This window comes from Dasypus novemcinctus, chromosome 11 (assembly GCF_030445035.2).
Source record: "Dasypus novemcinctus isolate mDasNov1 chromosome 11, mDasNov1.1.hap2, whole genome shotgun sequence".
Lineage (NCBI taxonomy): Eukaryota > Metazoa > Chordata > Mammalia > Cingulata > Dasypodidae > Dasypus > Dasypus novemcinctus.
The window spans coordinates 104,094,598-104,121,555 of record NC_080683.1 but is presented as its reverse complement, the minus strand read 5'-3'; the positions used below and the strand labels follow the sequence as shown (position 1 = coordinate 104,121,555).

The window sequence follows — 26,958 nt, the reverse complement described above, 5'->3', positions numbered from 1 at the left end:
TAATTAAAAATGTGGTTTCCATTAAACTTTCAAAACTATTGAAACTGAGAAAGGATCCAAGATGGCGGCAGAGTTGGGAGCTCTAAGATTCAGCTTGTCCTACAGGACGCTAGTTATCAGCCAGGATCTGTCTAAATCTGTTTGAGGGATCCAGAGACCAGAAGAACACGGCACACCGGATCCAGGGAACAGCAGAAGACGACTAACAATCTATAGTGAAGATTTATGAGTGGAGGCTGGTGCTCATCCCCCCCTGGTGTGGAAGACTGCCTTGGGAGCCACTCCCTGTCTAGAAATAGAAGCTCCCTTTCCCCAAAACAGGGGAGAGGGACACAGCCAGGCATTAACTAACTATGGCTATTGATTAGCAAATTCTGCTAGCTGGATTCCAAATCTGAGCACAATTAAAGTTTAAACCACCCAAGCCAGGAAAGAAGCTGGTAGCCTTCATTTTAACTTCACCCACCGCAGGAGTGGAAGTGGGGTTGACTGAAAAACAGAAAATTCCCGGGATGGTAGGGATCAGTTTTAGTTATTCAAGTCAGACAGCCCTGGCCAGTCACTGCCCAAACCCCCACACCCAATAGGGAAGGAAGTGCGGCTGGCTGAGAGGCGCAGTGACTTCCCTGGACAGTACAGATTCCAGGATGGAAAGCCGCCAGCGGCCTCTACTCCAATCTCGCCCTGGCAAGAGATGAAGTTGGTGTCGTTTGATAATTTTCTCCTGGAAGCACAGAAAGTTTCAGCCCACCCACCTCAGAAAGCCACAGCAGCCTCTGCTCTAACCCCATCCCTGGCAGGGGAAGAAGCGGGGTTGATTTAGACAGAGTAACTTCTTGGGACAATGGGGAGGGGTTTCAACCCACCTGAAACAGAAAGCAATCAGCAGCCTCTGTTTGAAGTCCACCTCTATGGAAAGGACTAGGGCTGATTTAAAGACAGTGCCTTCTTGGAGTAGCAGGAAAGAGCCTGTTGAAGGGTAGCTCTTCCTCAAGAAAAGGGGAGGACAAGGCCCTGGGTCATGGCATATGGGTCACGGCACTTGATTAGAGAATATAGATCAAAGAGTCTGAGATCTATGCAACAGTTTTATCCCACCCCAGTGTGCTGGCAGCCTCAGTCTCAACCACACCCCCAACAGGGGTTAAGTCAGCTGAGAATTAAAGGTGCAGCACCACCTTAGGGCTGTGGGGAGCAGCTGGCTGAAGAGCACCATCTGCTGGGTCTATCAGGAAAGCATACATTCAGGGTCTTCAGAGATGTTTAGCAGTCTTCTCCCCAGGGCATATGGGAAACGATCTATACCTCCTTCATGGGTCCTTGGGCCTTTTTCGGCTGGGAAAACTGAAATGGGATGATTGTCTCTGGCGAGGGACTCTTCTACAAAAATTAGCCTTCCAGGTAAAAGCAGCTAGATAAATCAAAAGGAGTGTTTAAAATATACAGAGGCAAATCAAAAAACAAACAGAACATAATAACATATTGGAGAAGAAACAAGGGAAAGGAAACCTTTGCCTGGGATTGAAATATGTGTACAAACAGTGCATTCTCAAAAATTGTACCATATATTGAAGGCAAGAACAAATGAATAAAAGCTGAAAAAGATCTGATTATTTAACCATGGGCTATTTAAAAAGCCTAAAATGAATAGAACCAAATGTCAAGAGAAGCTTTAGCACAAAGGCTAAATAAGAAAGCCCTAGGCAAGAGAGAGACACTGAGCCCCAGAATAAATTCATTAAGAGAATCACATGGCAAGATATCAGCAAAAAATTAAAAGCCACACTAAAAAAAAGGAAGATATGGCCCAGAACCTCCAGATAAGACAAAGGATTTGAAACAACTCATCAAAGATATTCAAACAAATCTTAATAAATTCAGTGAGACAGTTAAAGAGATTAAGGATATTAAAAAGACACTGGGTTGTATTTTGCTTGCCATTTGCTTGTCTTGTTGCCTATAAAGTCTTTGTGAGTTTATGTCTAGGGCATTGCCTCTTTTCATACCTCTCCGAGCTCTCGTAGGCTTAACTACCGCCATGGGAACTGGGGCTAGCAGTTTATACAAAACCCAGCAGGTCTACCACAATCTCTTCCTAGTTAACCAAGAGCATAGAAGAAAACAAGCCATGTTTTAGAAGCCCTTAGACAGCAAACAGACTCCCTTGCCCCCAGGATACTGCAAAATCACAGAGCCCTAAACATGCCAACAGTGGCAATGGGACAAACCTGCCTGTTCCTCAAGGAGGAATGCTGTTTCTATATAAATTGCTCCAGAACAGTCCTAGACAGCATCCAAAACCTTCAAGATCAAGCCTATCAACTTTGAGAGAATGTAGCCTCTGGAGGCACCTGGCCTTTCTTGCACCCATGGTCCAGTATGTCATAGCTGGCTCCCTTTTTGGGGCCACTTACCACCATCTTCTTTATCCTTTAAGGAGAACCATTTATCTTCAACATTCTAACTTAAGTTTATTTCTTCCAGAATCAGTGCCTTCCAGAGTAAGGTATTCGTTATGTGGGGATTTCATCCAGTTCCAACCATGGTGCCAGACCCACCTTCCCTCAACCTCAAAAGAATAGCCAGAGCTTCACACCCTGTCAGACAGGGACTAGTGCCCCTAACCAGCAGGAAGCAGTTAAGAAAAAATGACCATTGTCCTTCAGCTCCCCTTAAGAATAAAGGTGTAAATTATCTAAGGCGGGAGTTGAGGCAGGTTAGTATAGAGAAAGAGGGAAGATAGCTGGAACGCCCTGATGGAAGCCTGCTACTAAGAACAAATCTAGAAAGAACCTGCCAAAACCCTGGGCTCAAAAGGAAGCACCAGATAACTCCAAATAGGTTTCTCCATTGGTACCAGATAACTCCAAACAAACGGCTTCCCCACTGGTCCCCTGAGAGCTAAGAGGTGGGAATCATAAGGCAACCAATCAGAATAGCAAACAGCTGGGGCCCCTCCCCAACATTAAGAAAGGGGAGGAGAAAAGGCCTTAAAATGACCTAAATCAGGGCCCCATGTGCACATCTCACCCTGTAGCACACCTGCACCCATTTCAGGGGTGTACCTTTTTCTTTTCTCTCATTTCTCAATAAACTCTTTACTTCCTTGCCTAAAAAAAAAAAAAAAAGACGACAACGACAACAGTGGGTACATAAAAAGGAGAATTTGAAAGCATGCAAAAAATTTTGAGGACCCTGCAGTTCAGGAGAGTGCCATATGCATCATCTGGAGGGATGGGGGATGGAGAGACAGAGAGAACAAAGGGAAAACCTTGAATGGATACCCTAGTGGTTGGGAACAATGCCCAAACACCCCCCTCCCCCATGGCAATAGACTTCATAAATACGAGGCTGAGCAGCCAATGGAGAGAGGAAAGCACAGATGTCTCCCTGGAAAGAGGGAGGCTGTGGTGGAGGGCTGAATGTAATTTCTCTTCCACAAATGTAACTACTATAATTTGCTAGCTGAGAAGAGCTAGTGGAAATTGAAGGATTCATCTCTGTGGAAGGGTTTGCTGAGGAGCACCATTTGCTGGCCAGCCAAGAAAGTGAAGGAAGACAGGTTGGTCTGTCCCAGTTCTTTCCCAGACACGGTAGTCCTCTGATTGGGGCCATTAGCAGCTCACTGTCCCTGTTTTAACTACTTAAACAGAGCAAAACTAAAGTTTTAGGAAAAAATTAAACTAAAAATAGAAGAAGAGCTGTGAAATAAAACCCAATACGCAAGAGAGAGAAATTGATGAACAGAGCAAAATCACCAACATAAACAGATGCCTAGGTAAAAACATAAGGGAACAACCTATGCGAAGAAGCAGGAAAATATGGCCCAGTCACAGGAACAAATCAGAATCTAGATAAGTCTCAGGATTTAAGACAACTAATAAATGATGTTCACACAAACCTCCTTAATCAATTTAAGAAGATAAAGGAAACTATGACTAAAGAGATAAAGGATATTAAGATGACACTGTGTGAGCATAAAGAACAATTCAAAAGCCTACCGAAAAAAAAAAGTAACAGAGTTTATGGGAATGTAAGATACAATTAGTGAGATTAAAAATACATTAGCGGTATTTAACACCAGATTTGAAATGTTAGAAAAAAGAATAAGTGAATTAGAAGACAGAACATTTGAACTTGAAAAGACAAGAGAACAGAGAAAAGAATGTAAAAATTGAACAGGGTCTCAGGGAATTGAATGAAAACATGAAATGGACAAACATAAACATTTTTGGTATCCCAAAAGGAAAGGAGAATGGGAGTAGAAAGAATATTTGATAAAAATATTGACTGAAAATTTCCAACCCTTATGAAAAATATGATATCAATATTCAAGAAGGACAACATACCCCAAACAGAATAAATCTGAATAGACCTACACTGAGACATCTACTATTCAGATTGTCAAAGGCGAAAGGAAAACGGAGGAGTCTGAGAGCAGCAAGAGAAAAGAAATGTATTACTTACAAAAGGAGCCTCAATAAGGCTAAGTGCCTATATTAGTCAGCCAAAAGGGTGCTGATGCAAAGTACCAAAAATCTGTTGGCTTTTATAAAGGGTATTTATTTGGGGTAAAAGCTTACAGTTACAGGCCCTAAAGAGTCCAACTCAAGGTACCATAAGAGGTACTTACTCACCAAAGTCTGTTGCCATGTGTTGAAGCAAGATGGTTGCTGATCTCTGCAAGGATTCAACCTTCCTCTTCCTCTTGAGGTTCTGTGGGCCCAGCTTCTTCCAATTTCAGCTGTAGGCTAGAGGACTCATTTCTTTCTGGGCCTTCTCAGCTGCTCAGGCCTCTGGTCTCTTCAGCTGCAAACTATCAGGTGAATGGCTCAGTTCTCCCAAGGGCTTTAGCTGTTTGAGTCTTCTCCTTTCTGTTATATGGCAGGACCAAATGACCAAGTTCTCTCCTCTTCCATGTCTTCTTTCGTACCATGACAAAGTTTTCTCCTCTGGCATCTACGGAGCTCCCTCTTGCCATGTATCTACTTCTGTGTGACTCCTTGAAATGATTGTCCATTTATATAGCCCACCAAAGTAGTGGGGACTTAATTTGAGTTACACCCTACTGCTGTGGTAGAATCAAAACCTAATCTTAACATAATTTAATCAAAGACATCTCAGCTGAATCTAATCCAATCAAAGGCTATCACAACCAGAGGAATAGATCAGTTTACAAATATAATCTCTCTTTTTGGAATTCATAAATAATCTCAAACTGCCACAGTGCCAATCTCTCATCAGAAACCATGGAGGCGAGAAGGCAGTGATATGATATATTTAAGGTATTCAAAGAGAAAAATTGCCAGGAAAGAATGCTTTATCCAGGAAAACTATCCCTCAGAAATGAAGTCTTTACAGCAAACAAAAATTCAGGGAGTCTGTTACCAAAAGACCAAATCTACAAGAGATATTAAAGGGATTGTTACAGCCTGAAAGGAAAAGACAAGGGTGAAAGCCTGGAGAAAAGTGTAGAAATGAAGAACATAAGTAAAAGAAATTGAAAGCGTTAAAAGACAGACAATAGTAAGATCTCACAACAGAAATTCAAGGGATAAAATGGATGAAGTAAATAATGCCTTTATAGTATAAACACTGAATACTAATAGATTGACCTACCCAATTAAAAAACATAGGCTGTTAGAATGGATAAAAAAAAAATGTGCCATCTATTTGTTGTCTGCAAGGGACTCACCTTAGATGCAAGGATGCATGCTAATAGTAATAAAATTAAAAAATTTTTAAAAAGAGCAGGTATAGCAATACTAATATTGGACAAAATAGATTTTAAATGCAAAACTGTTATGAGATGAAGAAGGTTCTATATAATAATAAAAGAGTCAGGGAAGCAGACTTGGCCCAACAGTTAGGGCGTCCATCTACCACATGGGAGGTCCGCGGTTCAAACCCCGGGCCTCCTTGACCCGTGTGGAGCTGGCCCATGTGCAGTGCTGATGCGCACAAGGAGTGCCCTGCCATGCAGGGGTGTCCCGCGCAGGGGAGCCCCATGTGCAAGGAGTGCACCCCGTAAGGAGAGCTGCCCAGCGTGAGAGAAAGTTCAGCCTGCCCAGGAATGGCGCCGCACACACGGAGAGCTGACACAACAAAAAGAAACACAGATTCCCGTGCTGCTGACAACAACAGAAGCGGACAAAGAAGATGCATCGAACAGACACAGAGAACAGACAACCGGGGTGGAGTGGGAAGAGAGAAAGAAAGAAAGAAATCAAAAAAAAAAAAAAAAAAGGGTCAATTCAACAAGAAGTGATAACCACAATAAATATTTATGCACCTAGCATAGGTACCCCAAAATACATGAGACACAAACTGGCAAAACTGAAGGGAGAAATAGACATATCTACAGTAATTGTTGGAGATTTCAACACAGTACTCTCAGCATTAGATAGCACACCTGAACAGGGGATAAATAAGGAAACTGAAAGCTTAAATAATATGATTAAAGAACTAGAACTAATAGACATTTATAGAACATTACACCCCAAAGTAGCAGGATATACATTCCTCTCAAGTGTTCATGGATCTTTCTCCAGGATAGACCATATGTTGGGACATAAGTCAGAGCTCAGTAAATTTAAAAACATTGAAATTACAAAATACTTTCTCTGACCATAATGGAATAAAGTTGGAAATCAATAACAGCCAGAAAAAGGGAAAATTCACAAATATATGGAGATAAAACAATACACAAATAATTAGGGGGTCAAAGAAGAAATTGCAAGAGAAATCAGTAAATACCTCAAGCCAAATGAAAATTAGAATACAACATACCAAAACCTACGGAAAATAGCAAAGGCATTGCTGAAAAGGCAATTTATAATCCTCAATATTTATATTAAAAAATAAGGGAAACGGACTTTGGCCCAGTGGTTAGGGCGTCCGTCTACCATATGGGAGGTCGGCGGTTCAAACCCCGGCCTCCTTGACCCGTGTGGAGCTGGCCATGCGCAGTGCTGATGCGCGCAAGGAGTGCCGTGCCACGCAGGGGTGTCCCCCGCGTGGGGGAGCCCCACGCGCAAGGAGTGCGCCCGTGAGGAGAGCCGCCCAGCGCGAAAAAAAAAGAAAGAGCAGCCTGCCCAGGAATGGCGCCGCCCACACTTCCCGTGCCGCTGACGACAACAGAAGCGGACAAAGAAACAAGACGCAGCAAACAGACACCAAGAACAGACAAACGGGGGGGGGGGGGGGGGGGGGGGAGGAAGGAATTAAATAAAAATAAATAAAATCTTTAAAAAAAAAAAAAATAAGAAAGAGCTAAAATCAAAGACCTAACTGCACACCTGGAGAAATTGGAAAAACCAATCCCAAAGTAAGTAGAAGGAAAGAATATTAGTGTAGAAATAAATGAAATGGAGAATTAAAAAAGCAACAGAGATAATCAAAAGAACTCGAAGTTGGTTCTTTGAGGAGATCAAAAAAACTAATAAACCCTTAGCTAGATTAACAAATAAGAGAGAGATGCAAATAAATAAAATCAGAAATAAAAGGGTAACATTACGACTGACCCAACAGAAATAGGAGAATACCATGAACAACTGTATGCCAACAAACAACAATGCTGATGAAATGGAAAAATTTCTGGAAACACATGAACAAACCACACTGACACTAAAATAGAAGACTTCAAAAACCAATCACAAGCAAAGACACTGAAACAGTCTTCAAAAACCTCCCCAAAATGAAAAGTCATGGACCAGATGGCTTCACAGGTTAATTCTACCAATCATATAAAGAAGATTTAAAGCAATCTTGCTCAAACTCTTCCAAAGAGCTGAACAGGAAAGAACACTACCGAACTCATTCTATGATGCTAACATCACCTAATACCAAAGCCTTATAAAGACATTATGAAAAAAGAAAATTAAAGAACAATTTCTTTAATGAATATAGATGTAAAAATCTTCCACAAAATACTTGCTAAATGAGCCCCAAAACACATACAAAAAATTATACATCACAATCAAGTGGGCTTTGTACCAGGTATGCAAGGGTGGCTCAACATAAGAACATCAATCAGTGTAATACACCACATTAATATATTGAAGAAGAAAAATCACATGATCATTTCAAGATGCAGAAAAGGCATTTGACAAAATACAACATCCTTTCTTGATTAAAACAAATTCCAAAAGATAGAATTTTAGAAGGAAACTTTCTCAATATGATTAAGGGAATATATGAAAAACCCACAGCTAAGATTGTACTCAATGGAGAAAAACTGAAAGCTTTCTCACTGAGAAAAGTACAAAACAAGAATGTCCACTGTCACCACTGCTACTTGACATGGTGCTAGAAGTTCCAGCTGGAATAATTTAATTAAGCAAGAAAAAGAAAGAAAAGGCACCCAAATAGAAAAGAAAGAAGTAAAACTTTAGCTATTCACAGATGACATGACCCTATACCTAAAGTCCTGAAAAATCTACAGCACAGCTACTAGAGCTAATAAACGTGTTCAGCAAAGTGGCAGGACACAAGATTAACATGCAAAAATCAGGACTTATTCCTATACATTAGTAATGAGCAATCTGAGGAGGAAGTCAGGAAAAAAATTACATTTACAATAGCAACTAAAATAATCAAATGTTTAAGAATAAACTTATCCAAGAATTAAAGGGCCTGTATTCAGAAAACTACAAGGCATTGCTAAAAGAAATAAAGAAGACCTAACTAAATGGAAGGACAGTCCATGTTCATGGACTGAAGACTAAATATTGTTAAGATGTCAATTTTACTCAAATTGATTAACACTATCTTAATCAAAATTCCAACAGTCTACTTTGCAGAAATGGAAAAACCCATTATCAAATTTATTTGGAAGGGTAAGAGGCCCCAAGTTGTCAAAAAACATCTTGATAAAAAAGAACAAAGTTGGAGAACTCTCACTTACTGACATTAAAGCATATTGGGGAAGCATATTTGGCCCAATGGATAGGGCATTCGCCTACCACATGGGAGGTCCGTGGTTCAAACCCCGGGCCTCCTTGACCCATGTGGAGCTGGCCCATGCACACTGTTGATGCACACAAGGAGTGCCCTGCCGTGCAGGGGTGTCCCCCGCATAGGGGAGCCCCACGCGCAAGGAGTGCGCCCCGTAAGGAGAGCCACCCAGCACGAAAGGAAGTGCAGCCTGCCCAAGAATGGCGCCGCACACATGGAGAGCTGACACAACAAGATGACGCAACAAAAAGAAACAGATTCCTGGTGCCGCTGATAAGGATAGAAGTGGTCACAGAAGTACACACAGCAAATGGACACAGAGAGCAAACAACTGGGGTGCAGGGGAAAGGGAGAGAAATTTTTTTTTAAAGTGTATTAAAAAAAGGCATATTACTCTTCAGTGGTAAAAATAGCATGGGTATTGGCATAAAAACAGATATATTAACCAATGGAATTGAATTGAGAGTTCAGAAATAGACCCTGGGATTTTTGACAAGGCCGTCAAGTCCACCCAGCTGGGCCAGAACAATCTATTCAACTAACAGTACTTGAAGAACCGAACAGCCATTTCCAAAAGAAACAAAGAGGACCGCTATCTCACACCTTATACAAAAAATTAACTCAAAATGGACCAAAGACCTAAATATAAACATTAGACCCATAAAACTCCTAGAAGAAAATGTAGGGAAGCATCTTCAATATCTTGTGATAGCAGGTGTTTCTTAATTGTCACACCCAAAGCATGAGCAACCAAAGAAAAAATAGATAAATGGGACCTCCTTGAAATTAAATACTTTTGGGTTTCAAATGACTCTGTGCAGAAAGTGAAAAGGCAGTCTCCTCAATGGGGGAAAATAATCAGAAAACACATATCAAATAACGGTTTAATTTCCAGGGTATATAAAGAGTTCATACAACTCAATGAAAAAAAAACAAGCAACTCAATTTAAAAAACGGACAAAAGCCTTGAGTAGACATTTTTCCAAAGAGGAAATGCAAATGGCCAAAAAGCACATGAAAAGATGTTCACATCAATAGAAATTAGGGAACTGCAAATCAAAACTACAATGATAGAATTTTTGTAATAGAATGGCACTATTCTATCAAAAAAACAAAAAAACAGGGAACTACAAGTGTTGGAGAGAACATGGAGGACTAGAAACACTCCCACACTGCTGATAGGATATAGACTGATGCAGCCACTGTAGAAGACAGTTTGGCAGTATCTTAGGAAGCTAAATATAGAGCTGCCATTTGATCCGGCAAACCAATAGCTAGGCATATATTCAGAGCTCAAAGCAGGGTCACAAACTGACATGTGCACACCAATGTTCTTAGCAGCATTATTCACAATTGCCAAAACAAGGAAACAATTCAAGTGCCCACCAACTAATGAATGGATAAACAAAATGTGGTATATACATACGATGTCATTTTATTCAGTGTAAGAAGAAATGAAGTCGGCGTGCATATGACAACATGGATTAACCTTAAGGACATTATATTGAATGAAATAAGTCAGATATGAACTAAGTACAATGAGTAAACTTATGGTATTAAAATCTTGAGTATAGGTTACCAGGAGACAGAGTGAGGATTGGAAGAGGAAGCTGATGCTTAATGTCTGTAGAAGTTTTAATAAGGTTGATTTTAAATGTTTGGAGGTGGACAGAGATGATGGTAACACATTGTAGTATGTAGAATCAACAGCACTGATTTATAGATGTGATTGTGGCTGAAAGGGAAGTCTAGAGTTGTAACTGTCAATAGAAGGAAAACTAGTAGACTTGGGGCACTGTAACAGTGAACCCGGTGGTGGACAAGAAATGTGGTTAATGGTGCAAGTACAGAATGTTGTCCATGAACTAGAACAGACTTATGTCACTATTACAAGGTGTTAATAATACTGTGCTATATGGGGAAAACACAGCAAATGTAAATTATGGCATACAGTTAACAATATTGTAATATTTTTCATCAATTACAACAAAAGTACTATATCAAGGCTAAGTAAGGGCAAATAATGGGGGTGAAAGGGGGATTGGAATTTTTCTTTTTGAAGTAGTCAATATGTTATAAGTTGATTGTGGTGATGAGTGCACAGGGCTGTGATAATACTGAGAGCCAATGAGTATACACTTTGGAAGGACTGTAAAAAAAATGTGGAACTGTATAACACAGTGAACCCTGCTGTGGATAATGGACAGTGGTTAACAGTACAAATATAAGAATGCTCTTTTGTGAATTATAACAAATATACAATACTCTCATAAGGTGTTAATAATAAAGATGGTAAAAGGGAAAAATATACCTAATGGACTATAGTTAACAATAATATTTTAATATTCTTTCATCAAGTATAACAAAGGTACCACACTAATGCAAAGTGTCAACAATAAGGGGTTGTATGAGAATATTGCTTTTCTTTTCAGATAATAAGCTTTATTTTTAAAGAAGTTTTAGATTACAGAAGTTACATGAAAAGTATAGGGGATTCCCATATACCCCACCCCTCCCCCAAAGCTGTAATTTTTACAGGACTTTTCTGTAAACCTAAACCTTTCTAATTAAAAAATACAATAATTTAAAACACCATCATTGAACTAAGTGGAAGAAACCAGATACAAAATACTAAATAATGATTCCATTTATATAAAAAGTAAATATAAATAAATTTAGAGTCGAATTAGATTAGTGGTTATATAGGGCTGGGGAAGGATAGAGGGATTGAGAGGTAACTGCTAAGGGGCATAGAGTTTTTCTTTTTTAGAATAATGAAAATATTCTAAAATTGATTGTGGTGATGAATGCACAACTCTGTGATTACACTAAAACCACTTATTGTACACATTGGGTAGACTGTAAGACAGGTGAATATATCTCAATAAAACTTTTAAAATATACATATATATTAAAACTGACCTTCTGATGTCGTCCTCTTTCATTGTTACAACTGACCCCAGACATTATTTAGCTGGTCATTTTAAGAAAGACTATTCTCCTATGCCAAAGACACACTGGCAAAAATAGGAAATGATCTATTTACAAGGTTATTCATTGCACTGTGCTTTATGTTGTGAAAAGATTGAAAAAAATCCAAATGTCCATAATTCATGTAGGAGACTAAGTTGAATATTATGGTAAATCCATAGTACAGTGCAGCTAAAAAAAAAGAAGGAAAATCTTTATATACTTATGAAATAATTTCTAGGGTATGTACTCAAGGTTTTTTGTTTTTAAAAAAAGCAAGATGTAGGACAGTGGTTATGCTATTTTTTGTGTGTAAGAAGGGTATAGCAGTTTGGTATTATTTATGAATTCCAAAAATAGATATTGGATTATATCTGTAAACTGGTCTGTTGGTGGTTTCACTTTTACCTGATTAAATTATGATTAGGGCTTTGATTGAAAAGTGGAATTGTGGCCATCGGTGTGATTAGATGATTAGATCGGGAAGCAGACTTGGCCCAGTGGATAGGGCGTCTGTCTACCACATGGGAGGTCCGTGGTTCAAACCCCGGGCCTCCTTGACCTGTGTGGAGCTGGCCCATGTGCAGTGCTGATGCCTACAAGGAGTACCCTGTCACGCAGGGGTGTCCCCCACATAGGGGAGCCCCACACGCAAGGAGTGCACCCCGTAAGGAGAGCCGCCCAGTGCAAAAGAAGTTCAGCCTGCCCAGGAATGGTGCAGCACACATGGAGAGCTGACACAGCAAGATGACACAACAACAAAGAGACACAGACTCCTGTGCCGCTGATAACAGAAGCGGACAAAAAGAAGAACACACAGCAAATGGACACAGAGAGCAGACAACTGGGACGGGGGAGGGGAGGGAAAGGGGAGAGAATTTTTTTTTAAAAGATGATTACATCAGTGTTTCTCTGTTGGGAGCGATAAAAAGAATGTATGTCGAACTCAGCAAGAATCAGTAGCACGGCTGCCAGAGAAGAGCCAACCCTCTCAATTAAGCAAACTATAATTAGCCCCTCACAATATGTCAGGTCCCACAACATGGCAGAATCCAAATCTGCCTTGTCACTTCCTCATTCTTCTTCCCCTTCAGGTCTTTGTTCTCTGTCTTCCCGCCACTGCCCAGATTGACAAGGCAGTGGGCAGGTGCAAGGCAGGTAAACTGAAACCCACCCTATATGTCAGTGGTGATCACAACCAATCCCTAACTTTCACCTCCACCCATTACCCCTCCTTTTCCCAAGAGTATATATCCTTTGTTCCCCTCAATAAAATTTGCAGCTTGATCCTCACCCTGTCTCGCTGTCATTCCTCGCGTCTCCTGTCTCATCATTCTCCTCCACGCAAGCCACGAGCCCCAGTTCGCAGCCCCGCTGGCCGGGGCATTCACAGCTGGCGCCCGGACGTGGGACTTTTGGCTTGCGTGTGAGAGGGAACCGCCGCACCCACCAAGATAGAGAGCTCTCTTCACTACTGGCCGATGCAGAGGCGAAATTAGCGGCGCAGAAGTCCAGGCATCCGGGAAGGATCCTGTCCAGGAGGGAGTCCTGGGAAGACCTACTCGAGGTAAAGTTTCTTCTAGTCTCTTCATTTTTCTTACTTTTTCTAAAATTAAAGTTTTTTTCTTCCATGGGACAGGAACAATCACAACACGATCTATTTCTTAATCAAGTAAAGGAAGCACTTCAGGCGCGAGGAATTGTGGTAAAAAAGAAGGGTCTTAGTGAATTTTTTAGGTTTATCATAAAAACTTGCCCGTGGTTCCCTGAGGAGGGAACCATAGATGAAAGATGTTGGAAAAGAGTCAGTGACTGTTTGAACGACTATTATAAGACTTTTAGCCCCTCCCGAATCCCTGTCACTGCATTTAATTATTGTCAACTGATATATGAGATGATTCGGGCTTCCCTGATGTTACTGAAATCATCACAGAAGGGGAGACTGCTTTAAAATTAGGTTCTCAACCCCCTTCGAGTTGCAGTAAAAAGTCTGAGCATCACTCGAAACTACATTTATGCTGCTCAAGTTATTTTAACTGATTGCTGATGACTAATAAAAATGTTTCCAAGCACAAGCTTTCATATTACAGGCAACATGAAGTCCAGAAGAAATCTTCAAGGGTATAATCTATGATATGCTATATAACAGAAGATTTAAAAGCAGCTATACCAAGAAAGTAAGAATTATGAGTCAATTGTAAATAAATTATATATTTCTGTTAATGTGTTGTAATTGTTCTGTGTTTGTCTGTCTGTTCATTCAATGTCAATGTATATTGTAACACCTCCGGATGGTAAATATAAATTACTAGAAATTTTTAAAAGAGCTCTATTCAAATGGCCAAAAATCAAATAAGCGCTTATATTAATACTTAAGTTTATTATATTAATACATAAGTTTAAATGTTAATAAGATATCTACAATAATAAAAATTGTAAATCTTAATTAACAAAATTAACTGTACGTCTTCATAAAAAGTTGTTCTTGCCTAGATTAAAATGAATAACTTATCTTTCTTCACAGGATAATATGAAAGATGCAAAACTTAAGTGAACAAAAGGTTAAAAGTTTGTGAAAATGCTAACTGAAATTTAATAAGTCTTTGCAAAAAGGTGTTTTGTCCTAAAGTAGAATGGCTAATTTTTCATAAACTCTTGAAACTTAATTTGCATGTGGCAAGTTGTAAAAGGTATTGTGATAATTTTAAGTAAGGGAATGTGTTCTGTAAAGATAAAAGTTGTCTTCAATAGTCTATATGGTTATAAATAAAAGGTTTAATAAAGCATTGTTTACATTAAGGTATTAAATGGCTAATTCCAAAAGGTCATTCTTAAATATATATAAAACTGAATTGATGATGATAATAATAAAAGGTAATTTTATAACAGGAAAGATTGACAGCAACCAACCTCCCCTGCCAACTTGCTTCTAAAAACCATTTCTAATATTGCATGCTACTAAGTATTTAAAGAAAGGTTCATTATTTTAACAAGCTTGTTTAGTGTTCTCAGTATTATAAGAAGTTTGCTTAATAACTTTGATGTAGGCTATATGGAATGTGTTTTTATTATTAAAGAAACAGAAAATAATTTTGTCCTGAGATAAAATAATTGACTATTGGAAAGAGTAGAGTATAAGACGGAACCTGAGTGAATGCTGAAACTGCAGAAAGTTGGTGGAAAAGGAATTTTTACAGTTAAAGTTAAATAAAATTTAATGAGTCTTCGAGTAGTATGCTGATGCAAAGTTAATTTTTTTGTTCTTTCTCAAAGCCTCTCACCATTAATCTGTTTTGGTAAAGTTCTTATCCTCAGTCAGTATACAAAGAAAGTCTGTCTTGTGTTTCTTGTGCTTATCATTTCCTAGGTATTCCAAGAAGGAAAGCTTTATCTCTTAAAGGAACATAATGTTCAAAACTGCTTTCTCAAAACCTAATCCTGAACAGTAGCCTTTTATTCCAAACTAATTATGAGATTTGTTCTTTTACCTTGAAAGAAAAATTAAAGTAATAATTAAGTTCATTTGATATGTTACAAGTTAAATAAAAGGTGTTTAAAAGTGTTATAAAATTAACAAGTTTTTTCTTTCCTTTAACCCTCTGTTAATTAAAGTTGTCTGAGTGAAAAGTTTCTATGAATGCTTAAAAGTGTACAAAGTTACCAATATTTCAGCATAATATTAAAGAAAAGTACAATGTGGTTGTTCATGGTTTTAGTTATTATAAAAGAGTATGTATCACAAAACAACCTCTTATCATAAATTAAAGTAACAACATACTATGCAGCAATCCCAAACACTGCTAGTTTGTTGCAAAAAGTTAAAGTCCAGCTGTATTGCTATCACTTTGTTTTAAAACTTGCTAAGACTTTCTTTAGTGTCTTCTTAAATCAAGCCAGCTGCATTCCTTTATCTGTAAAAAACCCAACAATAAACTTTTGCAGTGCTTTTCAAGGCTGTGTGCATAGCCCAACCATCCTGTACAGTATTTACCGATAGTAATATTAATGGAAAAGCAGCATTCGTTACTTTTCAAAAAGAACAGGTTTAGCCAACTCCTTATTCATCTGCTCAATGCACAGAGCTTTGAGCCATCATTAAAGTTTTACAAATGTTTCAAGAGCCCTTGAATATTGTCTCTGATTCTGAATATGTATGCCTTACTGTCAAGCATATTGAAACAGCTCATATCTTTGCTACTGATGAGTTATCTCAACTTTGTGCTGATTTGCAACATCTCATTAGGTTAAAATCTATTTACATTATTCATATATCTCTCATGCCTCTTTGCCTAGTCCTATGACATCAAATAATGCTCGAGCTGATTTATTGGTAAGGTGTTTACAAAGTGCTCATAATTGCCATGCTTTAACTCATATTAATGCTAAAGGCCTGTGAAATAAATATCAAAAGTTAACAAAACTACAGGCACAAGGAATTATCTGTACCTGTCCCACCTGTGGACCCTTAACTACAGTGTCTTTTCAGGCTGGGAATAATCCCAGAGGCCTGACTCCTAATCAATTATGGCAGATGGATGTTACTCACATATCATCCTTTGGTAAACTACAATATGTTCATGTTTATATGGACACTTATTCTCATTTCATTTGGGCTACTGCTCAAAGTGGGGAACAGTTTCATCATGTTCACTCACACCTCTGGTCTGCTTTTGCTGTAATGGGATGCCCTCTGAAAATTAAAACTGATAATGGACCTTCTTACATTAGTAAATCCTTTGAATCTTTCTGTTTAAAATATGGTATTGAACATGATACCAGCATTCCTTATAATCCTACAGGTCAAGCCATAATTAAATGCAGCCATCATACCCTAAAAACTATGCTTTTAAAACAAAAAGGGGGAGATGATGGTATTATAACACCAAAAGATCAATTAGCTAAAGCTTTATTTACTTTACATTCTCTTAATGTTTATAATTCATTAACACCTGTGGAATGTCACTTAGAAAATGTCAAACATCTACAGTAGACACAGGAAATGAAGATCAACCAATATTCTGGAAAGATATTTTAAGCAATGTGTGGAAAAAAGGCAGGATTAAAGTAAGGGGGTGAGGCTATGCTCTTATCATTTCAGAAAATGAAGAACAAATTTAGTTATCTGTGAAAAGGATTAAACTCCAGAATGAAGAGATGGAGACTTCTACAACTTCTGATGATGGTGATCGTCTCGCTGGAGCTGGCACTGGAGTAGCAGCCCTAACTACACAACAAACTTCATTCTCCTCTATCAGGCGAGCCGTCGATGAAGATATAGCCCGCATCGAAACCTCCATTTCCCATCTAGAAAAGTCCCTAAATTCATTATCTGAGGTTGTCCTCCAAAATTGCAGAAGGCTCCTCTTTAAGAGGGAGGGATTTATGCGGCATTAGGAGAGGAATGCTTTTTTTATGCTAATCATTCCGGCCTTATTAGAAATAACGTAGCTCAGCTCAGAAATGGACCAGCAAAGCGTAATAAAGAGAAACCCAAGGAAATTTCTCCTGGGGGATTAATGGAATCCTCCCTTATATTCTTCCCATATTGGGCCCACTAATAACTATACTCCTCATATTGTCTTTTGGACCTTGGGCCGTAAAAAGAATTATTCAGTTAGTTAAGGACCAGATTGACTCCGCTCTTGGTAAGCCCATTCAAGTACACTACCATCGGCTCTATCTCGCTGATCAGGGTATATCTATGGACCACTCAGATCACCTCCCCTAAGATACCAACCCTCCCCACCTAAAGGCTGCTGAGTGCAAGGTACAACACTGCAGGAGACGGTTAGAGGTAAGTACAACCTAGCTGTTCTCTGAGAAGCATGCCTCACTAATTTAGGGGACCCGCTCTGTTCGCAAGGGCCACTGGGCAGGGTGCTTCGATTGCATGAATCGACAGCATCACTGGCCGCTCAGGGAGCTGGGCTGGTTAGTCAATGACGGGCAACTGAACTGACCTAACAGTCAACCTAAGACAGGGACATGGCCTTTCGCTGCCATGCTTCCCAATGACGGGTAAGACTGGTCACGTGTGTGAGTGAGCTAAAACGGCTCACCGGGTGCAGTTCCGACCTAAGACAGGCACGGTCCCCCCTTTTTATTCGCCCTTGTAGCGCAGTCGGTAAAGCCCCCTCTTCACATCGAGAAAATGAGGCCTCTGTTTCCCTCAGTTAGCCATGCAGAAAGTACTGTGCTAATAAAAGAAAAAGGGAGGAGATGTTGGGAGCGATAAAAAGAATGTATGTCGAACTCAGCAAGAATCAGTAGCACGGCTGCCAGAGAAGAGCCAACCCTCTCAATTAAGCAAACTATAATTAGCCCCTCACAATATGTCAGGTCCCACAACATGGCAGAATCCAAATCTGCCTTGTCACTTCCTCATTCTTCTTCCCCTTCAGGTCTTTGTTCTCTGTCTTCCCACCACTGCCCAGATTGACAAGGCAGTGGGCAGGTGCAAGGCAGGTAAACTGAAACCCACCCTATATGTCAGTGGTGATCACAACCAATCCCTAACTTTCACCTCCACCCATTACCCCTCCTTTTCCCAAGAGTATATATCCTTTGTTCCCCTCAATAAAATTTGCAGCTTGATCCTCACCCTGTCTCGCTGTCATTCCTCGCGTCTCCTGTCTCATCATTCTCCTCCACGCAAGCCACGAGCCCCAGTTCGCAGCCCCGCTGGCCGGGGCATTCACATTTCTCAATCTTTTTTCATTACTATTGTCTTCCCCCTCTCCCACCGGAGTCTTAGACTTTTTCCTAATCCCCTTCCCCATCCCATATTTGAATACCACAGATAATACTGTGTACCTCTTTGTTTATGTCCTGTGTAGTGTTATGCATAAAAAGAGTGATACTTTTCTGTACCTTTTCTGCACAAAAATCAATTTTTGCTCCCTTTTAGAAAATGCATGAATTAGAGAAAGAGCAGGTCTCTCTTGACTTCATTATCACCATGACACTAACCCTCTGGGCTAACCAGCAACTTAACCACAACGAACTGTGGGGGATACTCAACCTTCATTCACTACTTTTGTGTCCTCTATACTGCAGAGGCTAAAAAAGCTAAAAATCCCAGGTGCAATTTAGATCTTGCCAATCATATATACTTAGGTGCTTTGGGACGCTGACCTGAGGAAAAGCTACCTTTCTGCTGCTTCTGCTGTTTTCAGCTGGCAAACATGGTCAGGTCTAATACTTCAGGGACAGTATTTTTTTTTTCTTTCTTTATCCCCCAGCATCATTCCAATATTTAGTCACTAGCTTCATAGGTATCAAGAGATGGACATGAGACATCCATTTTTTGTTAAAATGGATGCCAGTGTGGACCTAGCAGGTGTAGTGTGGCTCTGTAGCACTGTTTATCAACTGGGGTTAGAAATATATGGGCATGGTTTAAGGTAATATGTATGGTTGCCAAGTTGACAAGGGGTGAACTGTGATAGTGACTAATGTGTCAACTCGGCCAGGTAATTGTGCCAAGTTGTTTGGTCAAGCAAGCACTGTGCTAATTGCAATACAAGAATATTTATGGGCGTTCGTCATCAGTGAGTTTACTGCATAGATGGCTGATTACATCTATGACCAGGAACATTATTGTCAGCAATGAGTGACAATTTATCCAATCAGCTGAACACCTTAAAAGGGGAAATTCAGGGAGAATTTCCCAGCTTGTCTTTGGACAGCCAAAATCTCCCAGGAACTTATAAAGGACCTTCACTGACTTTCATCAGAGCCCCTGCCTTGCGACATGCCTGTGGAATCTGGAGTTGTGCATTTCCCCCGGTCACATGAGAGGATTTTATAAAATCTTATACTATTTACAGATATCTCCTGTTGATTCTGTTTTCCTAGAGGACCCTGACTAATATACCATCTAAAGTGCTGTCAATTTTGATTAAAGACTATGGAGAAAGTTCAAATTAAATTATCACTGAGATATTTCCCTAGTATAGTCTCAAAGAAGGTGAAAATAAATGTTTAGCCCAGTGTTTTCTCAACCATTTTATTATCATTTCTCCTCTAAGGAGCCCACCTAATGCAGGTAACTCCAATTATTTCAAATCTATTTTTTAACAAGTTTACAAAGAATTATATGTGAATGAATATAGAGCATACAAATTAAACATGTAGGTGATTATTCCCTTTTAACAAGAATAACTTTTAATTAATGACCCCTTGTATATCAAATATCTTAGACTCAACTGGGAAAAGATACACAACTTTTAGGAGCAGTATTGCAAAAACATCTGTATCTTGCTTACATTCTTTATCATATGGACTATTGTATATTTTCATCCCGTGTGCTCTATTTAGAATATAAATTACTAAAAGTATTGATCATGTCTTATTTCCTCTAAAAAAGGTCCCAGGACTCTTCATAGTCTGAGAATATTCCTAACAGAAAAAATAAGGAAAGATAAACAGAAAAAAGGATAGAAGAAAGCTGTGATAGAAGTTTATACAGTCCTACCCTCTCTTGATGCCTATTTTTAAACAAAGCTTTCTGCAGTTACTATTATCTATTTTGCACTAGCATTCTCTTCAATATTGGTATTAGAGTGTGCAGAATTTAAAAGCAATTTCTACGAATATAAGAAATGTTGAACTCCTTGAAGTTAAAAAATTCACTTACCTCTCTCTAGCCTAATTTCGTATGTAGTAAAATAAGGGGTGAGTGGGGAAGCAGACATGGCTCGACTGATAGAGCATTCATCTACCATATAAAGGGTCCAGGGTTCGATCCCCTGGGCCTTCTGACCCATGTAGTAAGCCGGCCCACGTGCAGTGCCGCCGCACGCAAGGAGTGCAATGCCGCAGAGGGGCACCCCCACCTAAGGGTGCCCACGCGCAAGGAGTGCGCCCCACAAGGACAGCCACCCCGTTTGAAAAAAGCACAGCCCACTGAGGAGTGGTGCCACACACACGAGAGCTGATGCAGCAAGATGACACAATAAAAAAGAGACATGGTTTCCCAATGCCGCTGGATAATGCAAGCAGACACAGAAGAACACACAGCGAATGGACAGAGAGAGCAGACAACAGGGGGAAAGGGAGAGAAATAAATAAATCTTTAAAAATAAATAAATAAGGGGTGAATGGGGTAGAGCTGTGTCTCTTCTGACTATGAATCAGTCCAGCAGAGGCCTACTTTATACACAGAGTAGTAATTCTTTCCACCTGTCAGCTTGCTTCCTATCTTACTCCCTTCCCCCATTCAGCAGATTCCATGGTCTATCATTTCAGCTACTCTCTTGCCATAATTTTTAACTCCCTTGTCCCACTACACTTCCATAACATCTGCATGGCAAATCCCCAACCCTGAGATGACACATCTGCCCAACTGGCCTGAACATAGATTCAGGCTGCTGCTGGAGGGGAAAAAATCATACGACTGAGCAGACGGACATGACTTTAAATGGAATGTTCTCAACCTCAACTGACCCTCATCACTATACAACAATCCTTCTATTTGGACTCCAGAGGAGAGCTACTTCAAACTCTGTCTTCTAACAAACCACATAATTGCTCCTTCACTTCCTTTCAAGGCTTCATTCAAATGCCACCTTCTAAGTGCAGCTTTCCTGACTCTTCAAAAGAGCATCCCCCTTCTCTTTATGTTTCACCATCTAAAAGTATATATTTTAGTTATGATTTTGCTTATTGTCTATTTCCTGTGGCTTCTCATCAGGATTTAAACATACCTAAAGTTTTCATTGTCTTTAAAAACCTCTCTCTTAACCTCCAACTCCCCTTCCATGACTTACTCCCTTTCCCTCCTCCCCTAGATTGCCAAACTTCCTGGGAGAGTTGTCCATATTTGCTTACTTCCCTTTTTTCATCCCCCAGATTCTTCTTAATCAACTGTAATCTGTCTTCTGCTGTACCATTACACTGCAATTTTCTCCTCAAAGTTACTGAGCAACACGTAACCTTAGGACAAGACCAGTCCTAATCTATCTCAGTCTCTCTGAAAAGACATGGAGAGTTGCCTAACCCAGACTTGCTGGCAATTCCTTTCTTTCCTTTTCTTAGCTTTCTTAGTTTTCCTTCTGTTGTTCCTTGTGGTCCTCTTTTCAGATCCTCTTCCCCTCACTGTCCCTTATAATATTAATGTTCTTTTGGGTTCCACGTAGATCCCCCCTTCACCTCTCCTCTATACCTACTTCCTGGGTGATCTCATCAATTCCTCTGTTTTCAACTCCCATCTATAAAATGATGGTTCCAGACATTTGGGCTAGAGATACAGACCTAGACTTCACTCAAGAGTGAGTCCAGCCATTTCATAATTACCTCTACATAGCTGCTGCACACTCATCTCAAACTCCAAAACTAAATTCATCACATTCCTTTCCACCACTTCCCTAACTGTTCTCCTCCTATATTTACAATCTTAAGGAAATGGCCACCACTACCAGGTTACCTGAGCCAGAAATCTGGAAGTCATCCTTGACTGCCACCCCCACACCCACCCCCATTCTCCTACATCTAAATCAGCAGATAGTTCTTTGTTGTGGGGAGCTGTCCCAAACATTGCAGGATGTTACAGCAATGCTAGCCTCTGCCTACTAAGTGCTACTAGCACACTACCCAACCACCCCCAAATGTGACAAAAGTCTTCTGGAAGACAAAACTGCCCCTTGTTGAAAACCACTCCAACAGCCTCTGAACTGGTCTCCATTCCTCAGAACTGTCCCCTCCAAATCATTCTCCTCAGTGGTATCCGAGTGATCTTTCACAGCAAATCCCTCATACACTCCTCGACCCCCTCCTCTGAACCCATCATTAAGCACTTTTAGGCCCTTCATTCTTCAGAAAAAGATAAAGTTCCTTAACATGAATTACAACACCCTCTATAGTCTGGCACCTTGTTTGCCTCTCTGGGCACACCTTTCCCAGTCATTCCCTCAAACTCTATACTCTAATCGATGGAATTTCTTTTAGTTCTTCTATGGCACAAAGTTCTCTCTTGCCTCTAAACCTCTAAAGATTTTCTATACCTGGGACATTCTTCTCAGCAGGTCAGTTTGCACTTGTTTCTTTCAGATTGCACTTCCTCTAGAAAGCCCTCTCCCCAGTACTCTCAAGCCTGAATTAGATGCCTCTTCCACAGACTTGCAAAATACTACAAAACTGGCTTGCTGCTGCACAGGGCATTATACTTGGCTGCCTCCTCTGTCTGTATGCATTCGCTCTTTAGAATATAAAATCCAGGGAAGTGGATGTGGCTAAAGTGATAAGGCCTCTGCCTACCATATGGGAGGACCCGGATTCGATTCCTGGGACCTCCTGGTGCAAAAGAAGAGAAAGTTTGCCTGCACAGTGAGTCACTGCCCATGTGGCAAGCCAAGTGCCCACATGGTGAGCCAAGTGCCCACGGGAATGCCCGCATGGCAAGCCATCACATGAGTGCCTGCATGGTAAGCCAGTGCCTACCTGCATGGCAAGCCAGTGCCCACACAGTGAGCCGAGTGCCCGCGCGAGTGCTCGCATGGTGAGCCAAGTGCCCAGGTGGTAAAGCAGTGCCCGCATGTGTTGAGCCAAGTGTCTGCGTAGCAAGCCGAGTGCCCACACAGTGAGCCAGCTGCGTGACAAGTGAGTCATGCAGCAAGATGATGATGCAACAAAAGAGAGACAAGGGGAGAGTAAAAGTGAAGCTTAGTAGAGACCAGGAACTGAGGTGGAGCTGCTGACAGGGAACGTCTCTCTACATCAGAGGTCCCCAGGATTGAATTCTAGAGGAGAAAGATGAGAAAACAAAAAAGAAATACAGAAGATCATACTGTGGATGGACACTGACAGGAAAAACAGCAGGGTTGGGGGGAGGGGGGAAATAAATAAATAAATAAACCTTTAAAATATATATGTGTGTGTGTGTGTGTGTGTGTGTGTATATATATATATATATAAAATCCAGACTGAGGTTGTCCTTTATCTTGTTCACCATTGAATCTCCAGACAAGGTGCCTAGAAGGAATTCAATTAGTTTTTAACCAACAAATGAATGATTACCATGGAAGATGCAATCTCTGGAGATGACTCTCTAAAAAGGTTGTTTCTTTAAGGACAAGGAGAACTGGTTTAACATTGTGTGTACCTAATACCTGTTTTAAAATACCCAGGGAAGGTCTTAGTGCTCAGAAACTTTCCATATGCCACAACTGATAACACTTTTAGGAAATGTATTCTTCAGTGGAAATCAAAGGCTATTAAGTAGTTGTTTGGGGCAGCAGACTTGGCCCAGTGGTTAGGGCGTCCGTCTACCACATGGGAGGTCCGCGGTTCAAACCCCAGGCCTCCTTGACCCCTGTGGAGCTGGCCCATGCGCAGTACTGATGCGCACAAGGGGTGCCCTGCCACACAGGGGTGTCCCCCGCGTAGGGGAGCCCCACACGCAAGGAGTGCACCCCATAAGGAGAGCCGCCCAGCGCGAAAGAAAGTGTAGCCAGCCCAGGAATGGTGTCACCCACACAGAAAGCTGACTCAGCAAGATGATGCAACAAAAAGAAACACAGAGTCCCCTGCTGCTCACAACAACAGAAGTGGACAAAGAAGACACAGCAAATAGACACAGAGAACAGACAACTGGGGGGAGGGGGAGAAGGGGAGAAAAATAAATAAATAAATCTTTTTTAAAAAAGTAATTGTTTGATCTCAGACCCACTACCTGACTATTTTTAGACAATCTAATAAAACTTTTCACAATTACCATTATCTATTTTCTACTAGTTTTATCGTCAGTATTGGTATTACAGTGTGCAGAATTTAAAAGAGGTCTCTACGAAAGGAAAAATGAAAAAGAGCCCATTTAATAAAAGCAACGGTCACAAATATTTTCCTCTAGGTCCCTCGTGTAGTCCCTGGAGAGCCCCAAGTACTTGACGCTTCACTACGTGATTTGCCCTCTGAACAGCAAAGACCCCTGTCCCCAGAGAAAAACAAATCTGTCGTAAACTCTGCAACACCCGGAAAAAAGGAGGGCCAGTTCAACCCCGGCTTCCCCCGTTCCCGTCCACACCCCCGCCAGGCCTCCCTCGGGAGTTCTGAGTGGTCATCGGGCTTTTCCACCTCACGTCTACACCCGCGAAACCTCCCTCCCGGGGCTCTGAAGGGAGGTCGGAACCGCGCTGTCCCCCACCCCGGGAGCCCTCCTTCAGCGAGCTCTCGTTGTCCACGGGACGCCCGCCCATCCACACCCAAAAGCCGCCTTCCACGAACTCTGACGGGAGCCGCGAACCCACGCGCCAGGCCTCGCGAGCGCTGAGGGCGCCCACCTCACAGTGCAGGAGCTGGGTGCCGGGTTCCTGTCCCCGCGCGATCCGGCAGAACACGCACTTGCTGTCATAGTCCTTGGACTCTGGTGACTCTGGGGCGACCCCGGAGGTCTCTGTTGGGTGGACCGGGGGTGGTGCGGTCGCCGCCGCTTTACGGTCGGCACCTGCCCCTGCGCTGTTGGACCTCTGCTCCGCCGCCATCACGCTTAGCCTCCCGGGTTTGCTGGCACCGCCCGGCCGCGCGCAGGGCCCGCCTCCCGCGCCACCTGCGTCTCACCTCCAGGCGTCGCCGCTCGCCTGCCGCTGGACCGGGCGAGATGTTGTACGCATGCGCCGATCCAGGCAGCAGGGCGAGCAAGAGCGACGCGGTGTCGGTGTGGCCAGTGGCCACCAGGGGGCGAGCGAGGGCAAGGCCCGGCCAAGCCGCCTCCAACGGCGGGAATTGCCCCGCCCCCTGCGCCTTTTGGTAACGACGCACGACGTCCGCCCAGACGTCGGAACGCGGCGCGCGGCGCGTAACGTCTCCGGCGCGCATTAAGCCTGGCCAAATGCAGCCTACTGGTTGTTCTGAGCACTCTGTGATTTGTTAAATGCTCCAAAGCGACTATGATAGCAAGCTGAGTGTATTACACTGTCACTGAAAAATAAAAGCTTTAAAAATTTGTTTTTAATATCAAATCAATATTATTGATGCATATTAAATATTCGGGTTTTTTTATTCTTATTTTTTGAAAGATTGACCAAAACTTCTAGAGCCTTGTTTTCAACATAGATCCTGTGTAGTGTTTTGTGTATGTATTTTAAGCCATAATACTACTAGTTCTTAAACTAACAATGTCCAAAACTGAGCTTTACACTTCTTTAATTTTTTATGTTAATGGCACCAGCTAGATCAAAATATTGGCCTTTCTTAACCTCAGGTTATTCTTACACAAGTAAATGCTGAGCTCTGTAGTTTACAATCTAAAATATTTCAGAAATTTACTAACGATGCCTCCTTATGCCTTACCTAAACTAGTGTAATAAACTACTACTAGTTTCCCTTCTTGAGTCTCCTGTCACTCACAAAAAAACTTTTAGTAACTCCCCTGCCCAAGGAAAACCTACCCATTCCTTAGCTTGGTGTTCAAGGAAGACTATGATCCAACCTCAACATTTCATTTTATAATACTTGGCATTTGCTCAGCGCTTAAATTGTGTGATGTACTCCTCTGATAGTTACCAAGGAAGGTAAACTAACTCATCATCCTTTCTCCACCACTTCTAATTTCACCTTGATCACCTTTTAAATTCTTATAAACTTGCTTCAGTTTCCAAGCTTTATATTCTGATGCATCTATCAGTCTATTCATGCACAGTTTAATTATTCTACTATTACATGCTGTTTACATACTGTGCCTGAGGCAGGTGCTTCCTAGATGCTCCCTTAGTTCCGTGTACCCACTCCCATTAGAATGCAAGTCCCCTGGGCATGAGACATGGCCTTTTTTGCCATAACACCCAACCTGGTATTAACGCACAGGAAATAGAAAAATAGCAATTACATGAAGGAATGGACGGATGGAATGTTCAGATTGGAAAATAGTGAAATTCTATTGTCTTAACAGTGTCTCTGGTAGCATGCTTTCAAGCTCAGCTTCTTTGTTTTTCGGGTTCTAATTTCTCTTCCTGATCGCAATTGAATAATTTCTTTTTATTTGCTGTTTGAGACACCAGCTATCATTCTTCTGGGAAAAGCTGTTCCTGGCAAGCTGCC

General features: G+C 41.2%; 1 protein-coding gene across 1 annotated transcript in view; it reads right to left on the bottom strand.

Moving 5' to 3' along the window:
- Nucleotides 1–25,594, bottom strand: part of HINT3 (histidine triad nucleotide binding protein 3) — a 48,882-nt gene extending 23,288 nt beyond the window's left edge. The window contains exon 1 of the mRNA XM_004469054.4: nt 25,203–25,594. Within this exon, the coding sequence (XP_004469111.1) occupies nt 25,203–25,403 (201 nt within the window). The 5' untranslated portion in view covers nt 25,404–25,594. The remainder of the gene's footprint in view (nt 1–25,202) is intronic.
- Between the last annotated feature and the right edge of the window lie 1,364 nt (nt 25,595–26,958).